This window comes from Ailuropoda melanoleuca, chromosome 9 (genome assembly GCF_002007445.2).
Source record: "Ailuropoda melanoleuca isolate Jingjing chromosome 9, ASM200744v2, whole genome shotgun sequence".
In the NCBI taxonomy this organism is placed as follows: Eukaryota; Metazoa; Chordata; class Mammalia; order Carnivora; family Ursidae; genus Ailuropoda; species Ailuropoda melanoleuca.
Window position 1 is genome coordinate 26,658,061 of NC_048226.1, and position 19,364 is coordinate 26,677,424.

At 40.9% G+C, this 19,364-nt stretch overlaps 1 protein-coding gene across 2 annotated transcripts in view; it reads right to left on the bottom strand.

Moving 5' to 3' along the window:
• Positions 1 to 19,364, bottom strand: part of OCA2 (OCA2 melanosomal transmembrane protein) — a 437,584-nt gene that overhangs the window by 395,862 nt on the left and 22,358 nt on the right. The window contains exon 2 of one of the 2 annotated variants that reach the window (XM_034667989.1): positions 14,277 to 14,545. In XM_034667989.1, coding sequence (XP_034523880.1) covers positions 14,277 to 14,524 — 248 coding nt within the window. In that variant the 5' untranslated portion in view covers positions 14,525 to 14,545. Of the gene's footprint in view, positions 1 to 14,276; positions 14,569 to 19,364 lie in introns of both variants that reach the window. The other variant, XM_034667990.1, reaches the window with a different exon arrangement.

Consider the following 19,364-nt stretch of genomic DNA (forward strand, 5'->3'; position numbering starts at 1 on the left):
CATTTCTGATTTTATTTGTGGCTAAAGGTTTATCTTTTGTTTATCTTTTCAGATAACTAGCTCATGGTTTTATTGACCTGTTCTATGGGTTTTTTAGTCTCTATTTCATTTATTTCTGCTCTAATCTTTATTATTTCCCTCCTTCTACTGGCTTTAAGTTTTGTTCTTTTTCTACTCTTTTAGGTGCAAGGTTAGGTTGTTTATTTGAGGGTTTTTTTCTGTTTTTTGGGGGTTTTTTGTTTTGTTTTTGTTTTGTTTTGTTGTTGTTGTTTTTTGCTTCTTGAGGTAGGTCTGTCCTGCTATAAGCTTTCCTCTTAGAACTTCTTTTGCTGCATCCCAAAGATTTTGGACTGTTGTGTTTTCATTTTCATTTGTCTCCATGTATTTTTTTAAAATTTCCTCTTTGATTTCTTGGCTAGCCCATTCTTTGCTTACTAGCATATTATTTATTTTCCATGTATTTATGTTCTTTCTAGATTCCAGTATCATCTTAAAATAATCTAGTTAGAATTAGTATCAACTTAATTTCAATTATAAACAAAAATGTGTTCCTATATAAATGTTCCCTCAAGTATTTTATATTATTATGGGCCACATATCATACTTTTATACATTGTGTAACCTCCACCACAGATTTATAATTACTGCTTTATGCAATCATCATTTAAAGCTGATGAGAAAGAAACAAGTGTTGGTGAGGATGTGGAGAAAAAGTAACCCTTGTGCACTGTTGGTGGGAGTGCAAACTGGTGCAGCCACTGTGGAAAACAGTATGGAGATTCCTCAAAATAATTCAAATAGAACTACCATATGATCCTGTAATTCCACTACTGGATATTTACCCAAAGAATACAAAAATACTAATTTGAAAAGTTATATGTAGCCCTATGACAGCCAAATTATGGAAGCAGCTGATGTGTCCACTGATATATTCATAGATAAAGAAGTCCATCTGTCACTCAGCCATAAAAACGGATGAAATCTTGCCTTTTGCAACATGGATGGATCTAGATAGCATAATGCTAAGTGAAATAATTCAGTTAGAGAAAGACAAATACCATATAATTTCACACATATTTAGAACTTAAGAAACAAAACAAATGAAGAAGGGGGGGAGGTTAAGATGGCGGAGGAGTAGGGGACACCTTTTTCAGCCGGTCCCCTGAGTTGAGCTGGATAGGTACCAGACCAGCAGGAATATCCACGGAATCAGCCTGAGACGCAGGAAGATACATCTGGATCTCTACAAATGAACATCTCCAGCGCTGAGTATCGAGGTACGAAGCGGGGAGCCGTGAAACCGCGCACAGATATCGGAAGCTAAACAGAAGGGGGAGGGAGCCGCCGTGTCAGGGCGCCGGGAAGCGGTAGCCACCTGCAAGGGGGAGCGGACAGACCGCGGACCCGCACGCTTGAGACAGCAGGCTGAGAAGGGAGCTCCGGGAGCGCACGCGGGACGGCTGGCGGTTGGCGGGCCACCTGCACGGGGGAGCAGGCGGACTCGCGGACGGCACCCGCGAGACAACAGACTTAGAACGCGAGCTCCAGGAGCGCGCGCGCAGGGCGGCTGGCGGGCCACCTGCACCGGGGAGCGGGCGGACCGCGGACCCGCACTCTGGAAACGGCAGACTGAGTCCGTGAGCCGGGAGCGTGCACCACCAAGCATCTCACGGAGCTCCGGAGCTCCGGTGTGCTCACTGGATCGAGGCTGAGACCGGGAGCTCCGGGAGCGTCCGCGGGGCGGCTGGCGGCTGGAGGGCCACCTGCACGGGGGAGCAGGCGGACTCGCGGTCAGCACCCGTGAGACACCAGACTGAGACGGGGAGCTCCGGGAGCCCGCGCGGGGCGGCTGGCGGCGGGCGGGGTTGGAAACACAAAGGACAGAGACGTGCCGGCCCTGGAAGTGAGGGCTGGGACGCCGGGTGTGGGGCGCACAGCCCGGGATGCTGCAGGGTTGAGCAGCACCAACAGAAACAGAGTTAAAGTGGCCAGAACATCAGTGGAGAACGATCCGCGATCCCTCTGTTCTGAGACAGAGGCTGAATTTCAGCCGCTGCTGCTCTCTCAGAAGAGGCATAGCAAACCGCCAGGGAAAGCCGCCAGAGAACAAAAGCCCGGAAATACCGGCTCACAGGGTGCCCATCCCCATCCCCCCTCGCAAGGGACACAGAGACTCTACCCAAACAGGGTTTTCTGAGTACCGGCAGGCAGGCCCCTCCCCCAGAAGGCAGGCTGAAAAATCAAGAAGCCCACAACCCGGAGCGCCTGAGTGGCGCAGTCACCAAGCACCTGTCTTCGGATTAGGGTGTGTTTACAACGTTCCGGAAAGGAGTCCCTCATCGGGCTTCTCCACCGGGAACCTGCTTCTTCCTCTCCCACTCCTCTGCTTGGGTTCCCTTTCTTGCTGACTGTCTCTCTCTCTCTCAAATAAATAAATAAACTCTTTAAGGAAGAAGCCCACATCCCTAAGATCTCTATAAAACAAGGGCGCACGGCCTGGGTCCCAGTCAACACTTGGGCTCTGGACAACCCTGCAATCTCTCTTCATCAGAATGACGAGAAGGAGAAGTCCCCCCCAGCAAAGAAAAGATAATGAGTCTGTGGCCTCTGCCACAGAATTGGCCTCGGCCACAGAATTAATACATATGGATGTATCCCAATTATCAGAAATGGAATTCAGAGCAACAATGGTCAAGATGATGAGTAAACTTGAAAAAAGCATCAGAGAAAGCGTTGCTGAGAATATAGAATCCCTAAGGGCAGAAATGAGAGCGAATCTGACAGAAATTAAAAATTCTATGGGCCAAATACAGTCAAAACTAGAGGCTCTGACGGCCAGGGTCACCGAGGCAGAGGAACGCGTTAGCGAATTGGAGGATGGGTTAGTAGAAGAAAAAACGAAAATAGAAGCTGGTCTTAAAAAAATCCACGCCCACGAATGTAGATTACGGGAGATTACTGACTCTATGAAACGATCCAATGTCAGAATCATCGGCATCCCTGAAGGGGTGGAGAAAAACAGAGGTCTAGAAGAGATATTTGAACAAATTGTAGCTGAAAACTTCCCTAATCTAGCAAGGGAAACAAGCATTCGTGTCCAAGAGGCAGAGAGGACCCCATCCAAGCTCAACCAGGACAAACCTACGCCACGGCATGTCATAGTGCAATTCGCAAATATTAGATCCAAGGATACAGTATTGAAAGCGGCCAGGGCAAAGAAATTTCTCACGTACCAAGGCAAAGGTATCAGGATTACGTCAGACCTGTCTACAGAGACCTGGAATGAGAGAAAGGCTTGGGGGGGCATTTTTAAAGCTCTTTCAGAGAAAAACATGCAGCCAAGGATCCTTTATCCAGCAAAGCTGTCATTCAGAATTGATGGAGAAATAAAGACGTTCCAAAATCGCCAATCATTAACCAATTTCGTAACCACGAAACCAGCCCTACAGGAGATATTAAGGGGGGCTCTATAAAGGTAAAAAGGCCCCAAGAGTGATACAGAGCAGCAAGTCACAACCGATACAAAGACTTTAAAGAGAAATGGCATCATTAAAATCATATCTGTCAATAATCTCTATCAATCTAAATGGCTTAAACTCTCCCATAAAACGCCACAGGGTTGCAGATTGGATAAAAAGACATGACCCATCCATTTGCTGTCTACAAGAGACTCATTTTGAACCCAAAGATGCATTCAGACTTAGAGTAAGGGGATGGAGTACCATCTTCCACGCAAATGGACCTCAAAAGAAAGCTGGAGTAGCAATTCTCATATCAGATAGACTGGATTTTAAACTAGAGGCCATAGAGAGAGATACAGAAGGGCACTATATTATTCTTAAAGGAAGTATTCAACAAGTGGATATGACAATTATTAATATATATGCCCCCAACAGGGGAGCAGCAAGATACACAAGCCAACTCTTAACCAAAATAAAGAGACATATAGATAAGAACACAGTAATAGTAGGGGACCTCAACACCCCACTATCAGAAATAGACAGAACACCCTGGCAAAAACTAAGCAAAGAATCAAAGGCTTTGAATGCCATACTCGACGAGTTGGACCTCATAGATATATATAGAACACTACACCCCAGAACCAAAGAATACTCATTCTATTCAAATGCCCATGGAACATTCTCAAGAATAGATCATGCTCTGGGACACAAAACAGGTCTCAGCCAATACCAAAAGATTGAAATTATCCCCTGCATATTCTCAGACCACAACGCTCTGAAATTGGAACTCAACCACAAGGAAAAACCTGGAAGAAACTCAAACACTTGGAGGCTAAGAACCATCCTGCTCAAGAATGACTCGATAAACCAGGAAATCAAAAAACAAATTAAACAATTTATGGAGACCAACGAGAATGAATACACAACGGTCCAAAACCTATGGGATACTGCAAAGGCAGTCCTAAGGGGGAAATACATAGCCATCCAAGCCTCACTCAAAAGAATAGAAAAATCTAAAATGCAGTTTCTATATTCTCACCTCAAGAAACTGGAACAGCAACAGAGGGACAGGCCTAACCCACTGACAAGGAAGGAGTTGACCAAGATTAGAGCAGAAATCAATGAATTAGAGACCAGAACCACAGTAGAGCAGATCAACAGGACTAGAAGCTGGTTCTTTGAGAGAATCCATAAAATTGATAGACCACTGGCAAAACTTGTCCAAAAACAAAGAGAAAGGACTGAGATTATTAAAATTATGACTGAAAAGGGAGAGGTCACGACCAGCACCATTGAAATTGCAAGGATTATTAGAAACTTTTATCAACAGCTATATGCCAAAAAACTAAACAATCTGGAAGAGATGGAGGCCTTCCTGGAAACCTATAAACTACCAAGACTGAAACAGGAAGAAATAGATTTCTTAAATAGGCCAATTAACTATGAAGAAATTGAGTCAGTGATAAACAACCTTCCAAATAATAAAACTCCAGGCCCAGACGGTTTTCCTGGGGAATTCTACCAAACATTCAAAGAAGAAATAATACCTATTCTCCTAAAGCTATTTCAAAAAATAGAAACAGAAGGAAAGCTACCAAACTCATTCTATGAGGCTAATATTACCTTGATCCCCAAACCAGGCAAAGACCCCCTCAAAAAGGAGAATTACAGACCGATTTCTCTAATGAATATGGATGCCAAAATCCTCAACAAGATCCTTGCTAATAGAATCCAACAGTACATTAAAAGGATTATCCATCATGACCAAGTGGGATTCATACCTGGGATGCAAGCATGGTTCAACACTCGCAAATCAATCAATGTGATACATCATATCAACAAGAAAAGACTCAAGAACCATATGATCCTCTCAATTGATGCAGAAAAAGCATTTGACAAAATACAGCATCCTTTCCTGATTAAAACCCTTCAGAGTGTAGGAATAGAGGGTACATTTCTCAATCTCATAAAAGCCATCTATGAAAAGCCTACTGCAAGCATTATTCTCAATGGGGAAAAGCTGGAAGCCTTTCCCTTAAGATCAGGAACACGACAAGGATGCCCACTCTCGCCACTATTATTCAACATAGTACTAGAAGTCCTTGCAACAGCAATCAGAAGACAAAAAGGGATCAAAGGTATCCAAATCGGCAAAGAAGAAGTCAAACTGTCTCTCTTTGCAGATGACATGATACTCTATATGGAAAACCCAAAGGAATCCACTCCCAAACTATTAGAAGTTATAGAACAATTCAGTAAGGTGGCAGGATACAAAATCAATGCCCAGAAATCAGTTGCATTTCTATACACGAATAACGAGACTGAAGAAAGAGAAATTAGGGAATCCATCCCATTTACAATAACACCAAAAACCATGCGTTACCTTGGAATTAACTTAACCAGAGACGTAAAGGACCTATATGCTAGAAACTATAGATCACTTTTGAAAGATATTGAGGAAGACATAAAAAGATGGAAAAATATTCCATGCTCATGGATTGGAAGAATTAACATAGTTAAAATGTCCATACTACCCAGAGCAATCTACACTTTCAATGCTATCCCGATCAAAATACCGAGGACATTTTTCAAAGAACTGGAACAAATAGTCCTTAAATTTGTATGGAACCAGAAAAGGCCCCGAATCTCCAAGGAACTGTTGAAAAGGAAAAACAAAGCTGGGGGCATCACAATGCCGGATTTCGAGCTGTACTACAAAGCTGTGATCACAAAGACAGCATGGTACTGGCACAAAAACAGACACATCGACCAATGGAACAGAATAGAGAACCCAGAAATGGACCCTCGGCTCTTTGGGCAACTAATCTTTGATAAAGCAGGAAAAAACATCCGGTGGAAAAAAGACAGTCTCTTCAATAAATGGTGCTGGGAAAATTGGACAGCTACATGCAAAAGAATGAAACTTGACCACTCTCTCACACCATACACAAAAATAAACTCCAAATGGATGAAAGACCTCAATGTGAGACAGGAATCCATCAAAATTCTAGAGGAGAACATAGGCAACAACTTCTATGACATCGGCCAGAGCAACCTTTTTCACGACACATCTCCAAAGGCAAGAGAAATAAAAGATAAAATGAACTTATGGGACTTTATCAGGATAAAGAGCTTCTGCACAGCCAAGGAAACAGTCAAAAAAACTAAGAGACAGCCCACGGAATGGGAGAATATATTTGCAAAGGACACCACAGATAAAGGACTGGTATCCAAGATCTACAAAGAACTTCTCAAACTCAATACACGAGAAACAAATAAACAAATCATAAAATGGGCAGAAGATATGAACAGACACTTTTCCAATGAAGACATACAAATGGCTAACAGACACATGAAAAAATGTTCAAAATCATTAGCCATCAGGGAAATTCAAATCAAAACCACACTGAGATACCACCTTACGCCAGTTAGAATGGCAAAGATAGACAAGGCAAGAAACAACAATTGTTGGAGAGGATGTGGAGAAAGGGGATCCCTCCTACATTGTTGGTGGGAATGCAAGTTGGTACAGCCACTCTGGAAAACAGTGTGGAGGTCCCTTAAAAAGTTAAAAATTGAACTACCCTATGACCCAGCCATTGCACTACTGGGTGTTTACCCCAAAGATACAGACGTAGTAAAGAGAAGGGCCATATGCACCCCAATGTTCATAGCTGCATTGTCCACAATAGCCAAATCATGGAAGGAGCCGAGATGCCCTTCAACAGATGACTGGATTAAGAAGCTGTGGTCCATATATACAATGGAATATTACTCAGCTATCAGAAAGAACGAATTCTCAACATTTGCTGCAACATGGACGGCACTGGAGGAGATAATGCTAAGTGAAATAAGTCAAGCAGAGAAAGACAATTATCATATGATTTCTCTCATCTATGGAACATAAGAACTAGGAGGATCGGTAGGGGAAGAAAGGGATAAAGAAAAGGGGGGTAATCAGAGGGGGGAATGAAACATGAGAGACTATGGACTGTGAGAGGCAAACTGAGGACTTCAGAGGGGAGGGGGTGGGGGAAGGGGATAGCCTGGTGATGGGTAGTAGGGAGGGCACGTATTGCATGGTGCACTGGGTGTTATACGCAACTAATGAAGCATCAAACTTTACATCGGAATCTGGGGATGTACTGTATGGTGATTTACACAATATAATAAAATAAAATTAAAAAAAAAAAAACAAATGAAGAAAAAAAGACAAACCAAAAAAGACTTTTTAAAAAGATTTTATTTATTTATTTGATGGGGGGGAGTGCAAGCAGGGAGAGCAGCAGAGGGAGAGGGAGAAGCAGGCTTCCTGCTGAGCAGGGAGCCCAATGTGGGGCTTGATCTGAGGACCCTGAGATCATGACCTGAGCCAAAGGCAGATACTTAACTGACTGAGCCACCCAGATGCCCCAAAAAAGACTCTTAATTATAAAGAACAAGTTGATGGTTACCAGAGGGGAGGTGGGTGGAGGAACAGGTGAAAGGGATTAAGAGTCTCTTATCATGATGAACACTAAGTATAGAATTGTTGAATCACTATATTGTACATCTGAAACTAATATAGCACTGTATGTTGACTCTACTGGAATTGAAAATAAATAAATAAAGCAGATGGGACAATAAAAGGGTTACATTACAAAAAACACATTTATACTGTTTTATATTTTCCTGTGTAGGTTCCTTTATTAGTGCTCTTTTCTTCTTCATATGGATTCAGGTAACTATCTAGTGTGTTTTCATTTCAGTGTGAAGGACTCCTATTAGCATTTCTTGTGGGGTAGGTCTCATAGTAGTGAACTCCCTCAGCTTTTGTGTATCTGGAAATGTTTTAATTTCTCCCTAATTTTTGAAGGACACTTTCACTAAATATGGAATTCTGTTTCACAGGTGTTTTTTCAACACTTTAAATACGTCATCCTCCTGCCTCCGGCCTCCATGGTTTCCAATGAGAAATCAGCTGTGGATCTTACTGAGAATCACTTACCTGTGACAAGTCCTTCTTTCTTGCTGCTTTCAAAATTCTCTTTGTTTTTTGGCTTTTGACAGTTCAATTATAATATATCTTGGTATGGGTCCCTTTCAGTTTACGTTACTTGGAGTTCATTGAGTTTCTCAGACTTGTAGATTCATGTATTTCATCAAATTTGTATGGCTTAAAATATTTCTTCTGGCCCTTTCTCTCTCCCGTTTGGAACTCCAACAATGTATATGCTGTTTTGCTTGATGGTTCCCACAGGTCCCTTATTCATATTTCTTCATTCTTTTTCCTTTAAGCTCCTTAGACTAGACAGTTTCCATTGTCTATCTTCAAGTTCACTGATTCTTCTGCTTTCTCAAATCTGCTATTTAGCCCCTGTGAGGAGTTTTCAATTATTATACTTTTAAGCTCCAGAATTTTATTCCTTTTTGTTAATTTTATCCTTTTGTTGATATACTCATTTGATTCATATGGAATTTTCCTTATTTCCTTTAGTTGTTTGTCCATGTTTTCCTTTAGCTCCTTGACCATATTTAAGACAGTTGTTTTAAAGTCGTTGTGGTGTAGAGCTAATGTCTGGGCTTCCTCAAAGGCAGTTTCTGTCAATTCCTTTTGTTCATTTGAATGGGATATACTCCCCTGTTTCTTTATATGCCTTGTGGTCCTTTTTTTGTTATTGAAAACTGGGCATTTTTTATATTTATTAAAATATGTTTATATTTAATTTTATATTAACTATTTTCCCAAAGACTGTATTCCTACTTGTGTGTGATCACTAAAGTTTCTATTCCTTTAGCTCATGTTCAGTTAATGTTTTAACAGAGATTTCTTTGAATGCCAGAAACTTAAGTAAACAAACCAAAAAAGAAAAAGAAAGAAAAAATACACATACAAAAAACACTAACACCTTTCTCAGTCTTTGCAGATTGGCTCTGTTCTGGGGTACTCCATCAACATTTAGTGAGTCTTCCACTGGAACTAGGGTTAAGCTTGAGATAAAAGTTCAGGGCCTTCTCTAGTCTTTTCTGGGTGTGCATCTTTGGCTTTCTAAAAGATTTAGAAATAAAAAAGAATATACATGTGTACTTTTGGATATTCTACTTTTCCAAAGAACCTCCCAGGTTTTGCACCTGGGGAATAGGCACTCTGTTGCACATCTCAACCAGTAAGCTTCTGCCCAGGCATCTGCAGTTTGTTAGATCTTCTAACGGTGTTTTCAAGCAATGCCCAACACTTTCACACACTGTTCCAGGTTAGGTAAAACAGATGAGAGGTTCTGTCAGCCCTTCAGCTGGCCCCCAGATAGGTTAGAAGAGACACACACAATATTTTCAAGTAAGGTCTGTTTTTCTCTATCTTGAACCAGGGACCAAATTTTAAGATTGGTCTGCCATGGCTTTAAGACTGCCACCACGACTGAACTCTACCTCTGAAACCAACACACTATATGTAAATTAATTGGCTTTAATAAAAATAATTTTTAAAAAAGACTGCCACCGTGATGGGGAAGGAGTAGGGCAAGGTTAAGTAAAAATGCCACAAAAGTTCCTACCATTTTCAAGTGGCCTTTTACTTGGTTTGGCATTTGCTTGTTTGCTATAATTTTTTTTTTTACTGATTTCTATAGTTCTAACAATGTTCTAGTGTTTCTGCTTATTTTTCAATGTTTCTGTGAGGGAACAAGAGCTAGGAACATCTACTCTGCCATATTACTGATATCATTATTCTAATGCAAGTTTCAAAATTTAGAAGGGGTCTGTGGACTTCATTTTCTTTTTCTTTTTTTTTTCCCATCACCAAAAGGATTTATCATGCTTCCCTTTATTTTTTTAATTTTTTAAAAAATTTTTATTCTGTTATATTAGTCACCATACAGTATATCCCCAGTTTTTGATGCAATGTTCCATGATTCATTATTTGCATATAACACCCAGTGCACCATGCAATATGTGCCCTCCTTAATACCCATCACTGCCCTATCCCAATCTCCCACACCCCTCCCCTCTGAAGCCCTCAGTTTGTTTCCCAGAGTCCATAGTCTCTCGTGGTTCATTCCCCCTTCTGTTTACCCCCCTTCATTTTCATTTTCAAGATTATTTCACCTATTCTGAATTCTTTGCCTTTCCATATAAATTTTAGGATCATCTCACTGATTTCCACCCCTCAAGAAAAAAAAGAAAAGAAAAAAAACCTGCTGAGATTGTTTTGGGGATTGTGTTAAATCTATAGATCAATCTAGGAAAACTTATCTTAATAATATTGCTTTCCAATCAATGAACATTGACTGTCTCTCCATTTATCTAAATATTCTTTAATTTCTCTCAGAAAAATCATTTGGTGTTCATTTATAAGAGTCTTATACTTCTTTTGGGGCGCCTGGGTGGCACAGCGGTTAAGCGCCTGCCTTCAGCTCAGGGCGTGATCCCGGCGTTATGGGATCGAGCCCCACGTCAGGCTCCTTCTCTATGAGCCTGCTTCTCCCTCTCCCTCTCCCTCTCCCCCTGCTTGTGTTCCCTCTCTCACTGGCTGTCTCTATCTCTGTCAAATAAATAAATTTAAAAAAAAATCTTTAAAAAAAAATAAGAGTCTTGTACTTCTTTTGATAAATACAATCCTAAGAATTCTATTCTTCTTAATGTTTTTGTGAATGGAACTGTTTTCTTAATTTTATTTTCAGATTATTCATTACTGGTGAATAGAAAGACAATTGATTTTTGTTGTTGATTTGTAAAACTGTCTCTATTCACAGACATGATTATCTACTTAGAAAACCCAAACAAAAATCTACAAACAAAAACATTACTAGAATAAATGAGTTTAGCAAGGATATAAGGTCAATGTACAAAATTCAATTATATTTTATATATTAGCAATGAATAAATGTAAATTAATGTTTAATTAAAACACCATTTAAAAATATCAAAAATGAGCTATTTATAGATAAATCTAACAAAATTTGTCCAACACCTGTTCACTGAAAACTATAAAACATTGCTGAGATAAATAAGAACAAAATAAATGGAGAGATATACTATTTTCCTGAATCAGAATACTCGGTATTACTAAGATATCAATTTCCCCTAAACTCATCATATAGATTCAGTGCAATTCCAATCAAAATGCCAGCAGTTTTTTTTAATTAACATAGTTATGATAGCATTTATATGGAAAGGCGAAGGGTTTAGAATACCCAAGACAATATTGAGAACAAAGTTAGAGGACTCACACTATTCGATTTCAGAACCTTCTATAAAGCTACAGGATATAAAACAGGGTGGTATTAATGACATGATAGTCACATTATCTATACCCTGCCTTATTTCACAAAGATTTTAATAATTTTAAGAAAGCACTTACTAACCACTTTGTACACGGGTGATGTAACTGACCTGAGAAACTGTCCCTAGATTTCCTGGAAGTCAAAGGACAAAAGAGGTGCAACAGGCTGCAAATCTCTGCCTGCTTCCCTTCTGTTCAGAATTAACAGCAAATGATCAGTTTGCAAGGGGACTGTTCTCAGAGAGCTAAAAAATATGAAATCCCAAATTACCTTTTCAGCACAATATTAAGCAATGTATTTGTAGCATCTCATAGCATTCTTTAGTTTTATTCTCTTCACTTGTAATAGTTAATAAGTTTTAAATTCTCTGAGGCTAAAGAGTTGGTTGTTTTTTTTTTTGCGTATCCAGTGATTTCCATCTTGCCTTACCTATATTAGGTTTAAAAGACCTCTACATTTTATCACCAATATGAGCATATCTCTTTTCATTTTATACTTATTTTCATGAAATAAGAAGTGCAAAATGTAATGAAGCCCTCAAATAACCTTTAAAAAGATGCATCTGGGGTGACCATACAATACCAGCACATGCCTGCTCAGGAGGAGCATGTTGGTTCAGAGGCTGATCTAAGTGCACATATGTGGCTAACACTACACCCTCCACATGCACACTCACACCAAGCTGGCCCTTCTCCTAAGGGCCCACATCACAGGAAGAGTAGCCAATAGCCATCTTCCCAGGTCTTTTGTGAGCTGTCCCTACAGATTTTCTGGTTAGTGGTGCTCCCTCTCCTGGAACAAGCTTGGTAGGAGAAGTTCAGGCTCAAGAGTGCTCATCTCTACTGGCCCTGAGACCTGTCCTCATCTATGGACATTGCTTCCTGGCTGCCATCTACTCTCAATTCCCTTGCTCCCAACCTGTGGACCCTACCTGCACCACCCAGCCAGCAGGGCTGTCACAGGACATAGCTATGGCTGGCCACCTTTGACCCATTGGAGCTCTAGTATCCAGAGAGGAGCATATCGGAGCAACAGGTGGTCAGATTTAGCAAATAAAAATAGAGTGCCCAGGCAAATTTGGTATCAGATAAACTACAAGTAATTTTTTAGTATAAGAACTTCCTCCAAAATATTCATTTTTATCTGAAATTGACATTTGCAACCTGCATTCTATCTGGTGATCCTCAGAGCACAAGATGTGACTCTGAACTTCAGTCTGCTGGTGAGATGTTAGCAGACATGAGGTGGCAGAAGCTTATGACCAGCTTCCACTCCTGAGTGAAGAAGCCTTTGGAAGGATGAAAGGCAGGTGGCCCATGGGGCCCCTAAGTCAGTTGGCAGCCACACCTGCACTGGCATAAGGGGTTAGACCACCACCCTACAACCCACATGGTGAAGTTTGTGTTTGGGGTCTGCACCATTATTCTGGCAAAAGATAACAATGTACCAGGTCAACACAGCTTCCAGAGAATGTCTCCAGCCCCAGCTTCCCCCACAGTCTGCCCTAATCCAATCCTACATGGAAATTCTGGAGGTACTCCTTCACCTTCCAAGGGTTACCTTTAATTATTCATGCATTTCAGACCTTAAATTTCTATTAAAAACTGTACTGGGTTTTTTGGTATGTATTATTATATTTTTAAGTACTAAGGAGGGAAGGACAGAAGAAGAGAGGGGAAGAAAGGGCGATTTAAAAATAAATTCCTGGGGCGCCTGGGTGGCACAGCGGTTAAGCATCTGCCTTCGGCTCAGGGCGTGATCCCAGCGTTCTGGGATCGAGCCCCACATCAGGCTCCTCTGCTATGAGCCTGCTTCTTCCTCTCCCACTCCCCCTGCTTGTGTTCCCTCTCTCGCTGGCTGTCTCTATCTCTGTCGAATAAATAAATAAAATCTTTAAAAAATAAATAAATAAAAATAAAAATAAATTCCTAACGTAACATAATAAAAAATTTTAAAAATAAAATAAAATAAAAATGAAAATAAATTCCAGGTTGGTAAAGGAGCTAAATCTGAAGAGCAAAGTTTAAAACTTTTAGAAAACAGGAGAAAATTTTTATGAAATCAGAGGGGAAATGGAGTTCTTAAAAATAACTGAGCTTAAAAATATTAACACCAAAAAAGAGCACAAAACCATGGAAGATTAACAAATGTAATCATATTAAATACTTTACTTAAAAAAAAAACATAAATAGGGGCAATTAGGTGGTGATATATATATCTATCTATATATATATAGATATATATATGCATATTGTATATATATAAGCATGTAAATATATGTCCTTTTTAAAGTCATGTAATACTTTTAGTGCCTTAAAATAATATAGTAAATGCAAATTTCATGCTATAATCTCTATTTTTATTATCTTTTGGAGTTATGTTTAGCCAATATTAGAAAGAGAATTCATTAAAAACAAGCCAGGAAAGTGCTAGAAAGATTCTTGCATTTCTTGCATAATACCTGAAAATGTTCCCACAAAAAATGGGGAAACTATGCTCACAGAAATCCAATATTTGTGAATTCCACATTTACAAGATAAGATTATAAGCTCACCTCTGCTCTGTGAGGAATGAATCAAAATCTCGGTCCACAGAAGCCCAGCAGCTCTGCCCGGCTGCCCTGCTGGGGTAAGGGGTTGACGGGTCTCCCCTGTTGACTCCCTGCTGTAGCCTGCAGTTGCTGGTAGCAGGTCCTGCCAGCTCTGGCCTTTCCAGGACAGCACACATGAGACCAGATGTCTGGTGTAGCTCCATCTCCAGCACACCAGAGGTAAGCCCACCATCTCTGGTCTCTAGATGCATGTTCCGTTGTCACTCTTCTCACTAGGTCAGCCAAAAAGAAACCACTGTTGATGAAAAGCAAACTGGGAATGTTACTTGAACCTGGGGAATCCATAGGGAATCCATTCAGTCTCTCTCTCCCCTTGTTATTTTTTGGCCTCTTATAATGAGACCTTTCCAGTATTCCAGCATTCTAATATCATATGGGAAACAGTGTATGCTCATATCCAAGGATGAACATTGCAGCATATTTCACACTAGCCATGACCTAAGCATTCAACAAGAAAGCACTAGTTAAGTAAGTTGTAATATGTGCATAGTATGAAATACTACGCAACTAAAAACACTCTAAAGGGATACTGATTGGGGCGCCTGGGTGGCACAGTGGTTAAGCGTCTGCCTTCGGCTCAGGGCATGATCCCGGCGTTATGGGATCGAGCCCCACATCAGGTTTTTCCGCTATGAGCCTGCTTCTTCCTCTCCCACTCCCTCTGCTTGTGTTCCCTCTCTTGTTGGTTGTCTCTATCTCTGTCAAATAAAAAAAAAATCTTTAAAAAATAAAATAAAATAAAGGGATACTGATTGACGCAACTAATGAATCATCGAACTTTACATCAAAAACCAGGGATGTACTGTATGGGAACTAACATAATATAAAAAAAATATTTTTAAAAAAGAATACAGAAAAAAACATTGATAAACTAGTATATTTTTCTTGAAATGAATATATACAGAGCATACGCATAGAACAGAAGACCAAAAAGACCAGCCTCCAAAACATGACTACCTCTGGGTGGTGATGGCTTTCTCCTTTATTTCTGTGTATGCTATGGTTTTATGGGTTTTTGCATCCAACAAATTAATACTTTTGCAATGAGAAAATAATAATACCTATTATAAAAATGAGAACAATTAATCATTGAAAATAATTCAAGTAATTGAAAGTAAAACTGAAAGGTTATGGGGTCCTACTCTTTGGATTATATTTCTAACCATTACCATTTTATTCTTTTAATTTGCCAGGATCCCATGACCCCAGCAATGATCTTTGATTTGCAGCAGGATGTCTTGTTATCAAGGGTTGCTATGAAGTCAAAATTCATCGTGAGCTTTGGTTGAACAGGATTTGCAACACTGAGAAGCAATGTACATGACTGTAGGTAGAATGGGTACAATACGTGGGCCCACCACTATTTGTGACTCACTCATCAGTAAGGAGAAGGCAGAGTGTTAGTAGAATGTGCCTGTGTCAAAAAGTAAAGTAAAAAACATTTAAGTTAGTTTCATGAAATGTTTCCATTGTCTAGTAGGAACAAAATCCACATGCATGGATGAACTGCAGAATACAAATTGTACAACTTTCCTGATTCTACCCACAAGTTAAATGCTCTCATATTTGCATTTAAAATGATGCTTCACAATAAAGATATATGATGACTTTCATGCTAATAATTTAGATTTTTAATTTTTCCTTACTTAGAATAATGATAGTAAGTAGCAATTTTAAAATACTGTGACAAGTTAAGAAAGGGCTATGAAAGAAGGAAAAAGCTTTATATTTTAGTATTGTTAACATCACTTTTTTCCTGCTTTTTGAACAAGAAGCCCCACATTTGCATTTTTCATAGGACTCCACAAATCATGTAATTAGTCCTGCAGAGGGTTTGGAAAGGTCTTCTCCTTATTCGCCACTGCCATCTTCTCCCCTCCCTAAAGTACTCCAGCTGCTTCATAGAACATGCCATTGGAATGTCCCACCAATCCCTTACTACAACTATCTATATTCCTGGTGCTGTCTCTTCATTCTTTGAAGATCTGAGTCCTAGCTTGTGATCCACTTTCTCTTACCTCTATAACCCAAGGCTCTCTATAACTCTTGTAATATATTGGTTTCAACACCTACAGAGATGATGCTTCCCACCACCTAGGCTCTCAGTTATGTGATCATTTCACTGGCAAGGAGCTTGTCCGCTTCCATATCAGCCAAACACCCCTGTCCCCACTCCCCTTCCCAGCTGAGATTCCATAGTCCAGGAAACACTCTCCACTTATTTGCCCCAACTCATTATGTCAAGCTCACCTGATGTGTGAGTTTTCTGCTGCTGCATAACAAATCACTATAAAATCAGTAGCTTAGAACAAGACGTTTATAATCTCAGAGTTTCTGTGGGTCCAGGGCTGGAGCAGGCTTTGCTGGATCATTTACTTAGGATCTCAAGTTGTGATCAGGCTGTGTTCTCATCTAGAGACTCAACTAGGGGAAAAATCTGTTTCAAACATGACTCAATGTTGGGAAAATCCAATTCCTGGTGTTACAGAACTGAAGGCCCTGGCTTGTTGCTAGCAGTTGACTAGAGACCACACTGAGCTCTCAGAAGCCACCCTCACCTTCTACAGGCTTCCTGCAGTTTTGTGCCATGTGGAATCCCCAAACATGTCTGCTCACTTCATCAAGAACAATGACAGTCTCCAAAGTGAGTCAACTAGCAAGGCAAAATTTTACGTAATGTAACACAACCACAGGACTGACATCCCATCCACCATCTTTGCCATATTCTATTGGTTGGAAGCAAGTCACAGGTCCTACCCTTACTCAGAGGAGGGGATCACACAAGGGCATGACCACCAGACAATGAGGATCATGGGGGCTATCCCGGGGTCTTTCTGCCACCCATGACAAAATTCAAAACACTGGCTTTCCTGCCCTGTGCCACCATCCAAGCAGCTGACTGTAGCCATGGAGAACCCTCTGTGGTCCTGACATTCCCATGTGACCTCCATATGCAGTGTTCCCACTGGGTCCTATAACTGCCCAGTGATTTTAACACATCTCCCAAGGCAACTGTCACTCCTGTTCTCCTCCATCTCCCTCCTTTAACACCCATAAGTCCTCCTCCCTTTTCAATCTCACCTGTTGCCTTTGCCTCTTCCTTCCTTCACTAACTGAATCAGCCAGGGTTCAAGAAGGAAATAGAAGCTTCTCTGAATACCTAATCATAAAAACTGGTTACACAGGAGATGAACATGGTGAGATACTAACCAGAGGCTAGAGATTAGCGGAAGCAAAAAAATTTCCAAGCATAGTCGAGGAGCAGAGGGAGAAGATGAGTGCAGAAACTATGCTGAGCCTTTCTGGAAGAAGCTGTAGTCCCAGAAGAGATGCCCCCCAAAGCAGAGTGGAATGTGGAGAAGTACCAGCTTCCCCCCTGACCTCCTTCAATCTCCCAGTAGAGCTTCCCAAACTCAGTAGGAAGATGCTGACCTGGGAGCCCAAGCAGGAGCCAGAAACTGAGATTTATAGATGAGTAAAGTGAGGGTGATGAATGTCTCCAAGAGCAAAAGTCCCAGGATTGACACACTGTCAAAACTAGAAGGAATGAGAATAAAATGTCCAGCCTCCCAAGTACACACCTGCCTGCAACCCTACTGGGTACACTGGAACCCACACACTCTCACCTACTCAGACTGTATTATTGCAATTCTCCTCTCCTGAATCATTCAGGCCACCATGAAAACATAAAGTGATATCAGCTAACGCTAAAAAGATACATCTCCAGGAGGAGTTAAGATGGTGGAGGATTAGAGGAATCCTAAGCTTGTCTTGTCCCTCAAATACAGCTAGATTTCAAATCATTCTGAGCACCTGAGAGCAGAGCACAGTATCAGAACTTTTAAAAGTTGGCTACAGTAGGGGACATTCCTGGCTTAAAGGTACTCAGATGGTGAAGCGGGGCAGAATCCCAGGTGTGACACTATGGTCTCAGGATCCCTTGGTCACAAGAAGAATGGGTGGTGCCTAAGTGCTGCACTGTTCCCAGGCATAGGAGCATGGAAGCTGGCTGAGAACAGCGAGTCTAGGTGCTGGCTCTCTGCTCTGTGTTGCCATAAACCGTGAACCACTGTGTAGTCAGGCGACCTTTCCTGGGACAGGCCCAGCAAATGGCAGAAGCATGGGGAGACACTCCTCAGGAGGAACAATGCAGTCCCATGCCATAGGAGTCCCTAAAAGTTGTAGTTTTGAAACTCAGTCACACACTTGAAATAAAAAAGCTCAGACACAGGCATCATGAGCACAGGGTTCTGACGAAACCAGGGAGACAAGAACGATTGATTGCTCTTCTCTGAGGGTTCACTAAAGAGTGGAGGGTGTGAATTTTGAGCTGCAGGGCTAGAAAATGGGGTGCCGCCATATTCATCCTGCCCATCAGTGCTGAAAGACTTCAGGCAGCAAAAAAGCTTCACCTAGTGGAATCTGGAGCCACTTACACCAAGCCATGCCTCCTTATGCTCAGGAGGCACATTTCCACTACAGCAAGTCCACCTAAGAATCAGCACAACAGGCCCCTTCCCCAGAGAACTGTCACAAACAACTTACTCACACAAAGTTTACTGATAATAGAGGCATGCAAAGACTCAGGTCTAGGGAAAAATATCTTGCCTCCTTTGGACTTTTATTCTTTATTTTAACGGTTATTTTTTTCATTTATTTTCTTATTTTCTCAGTTCATTTATATTAACTTTTAATTTTTATTATTATATATTTTTTGGTTAATTTCAGTAAATAATTTTTTTTCTGATGTAAAGCTCAATGCTTCATTAGTTGCGTATAACACCCAGTGCACCATGCAAAACGTGCCTGCCTCACTACCCATCACCAGTCCATCCCATTCCCCCACCCCCTTCCCCTCTGAAGCCCTCAGTTTGTTTCTCAGAGTCCATAGTCTCTCATGCTTCATTCTCCCTTCTGATTACCCCCCTTTCTTTATCCCTTACTTCCCCTACCGATCTTCCTAGTTCTTATGTTCCATAGATGAGAGAAATCATATAATTGTCTTTCTCTGCTTGACTTATTTCACTTAGC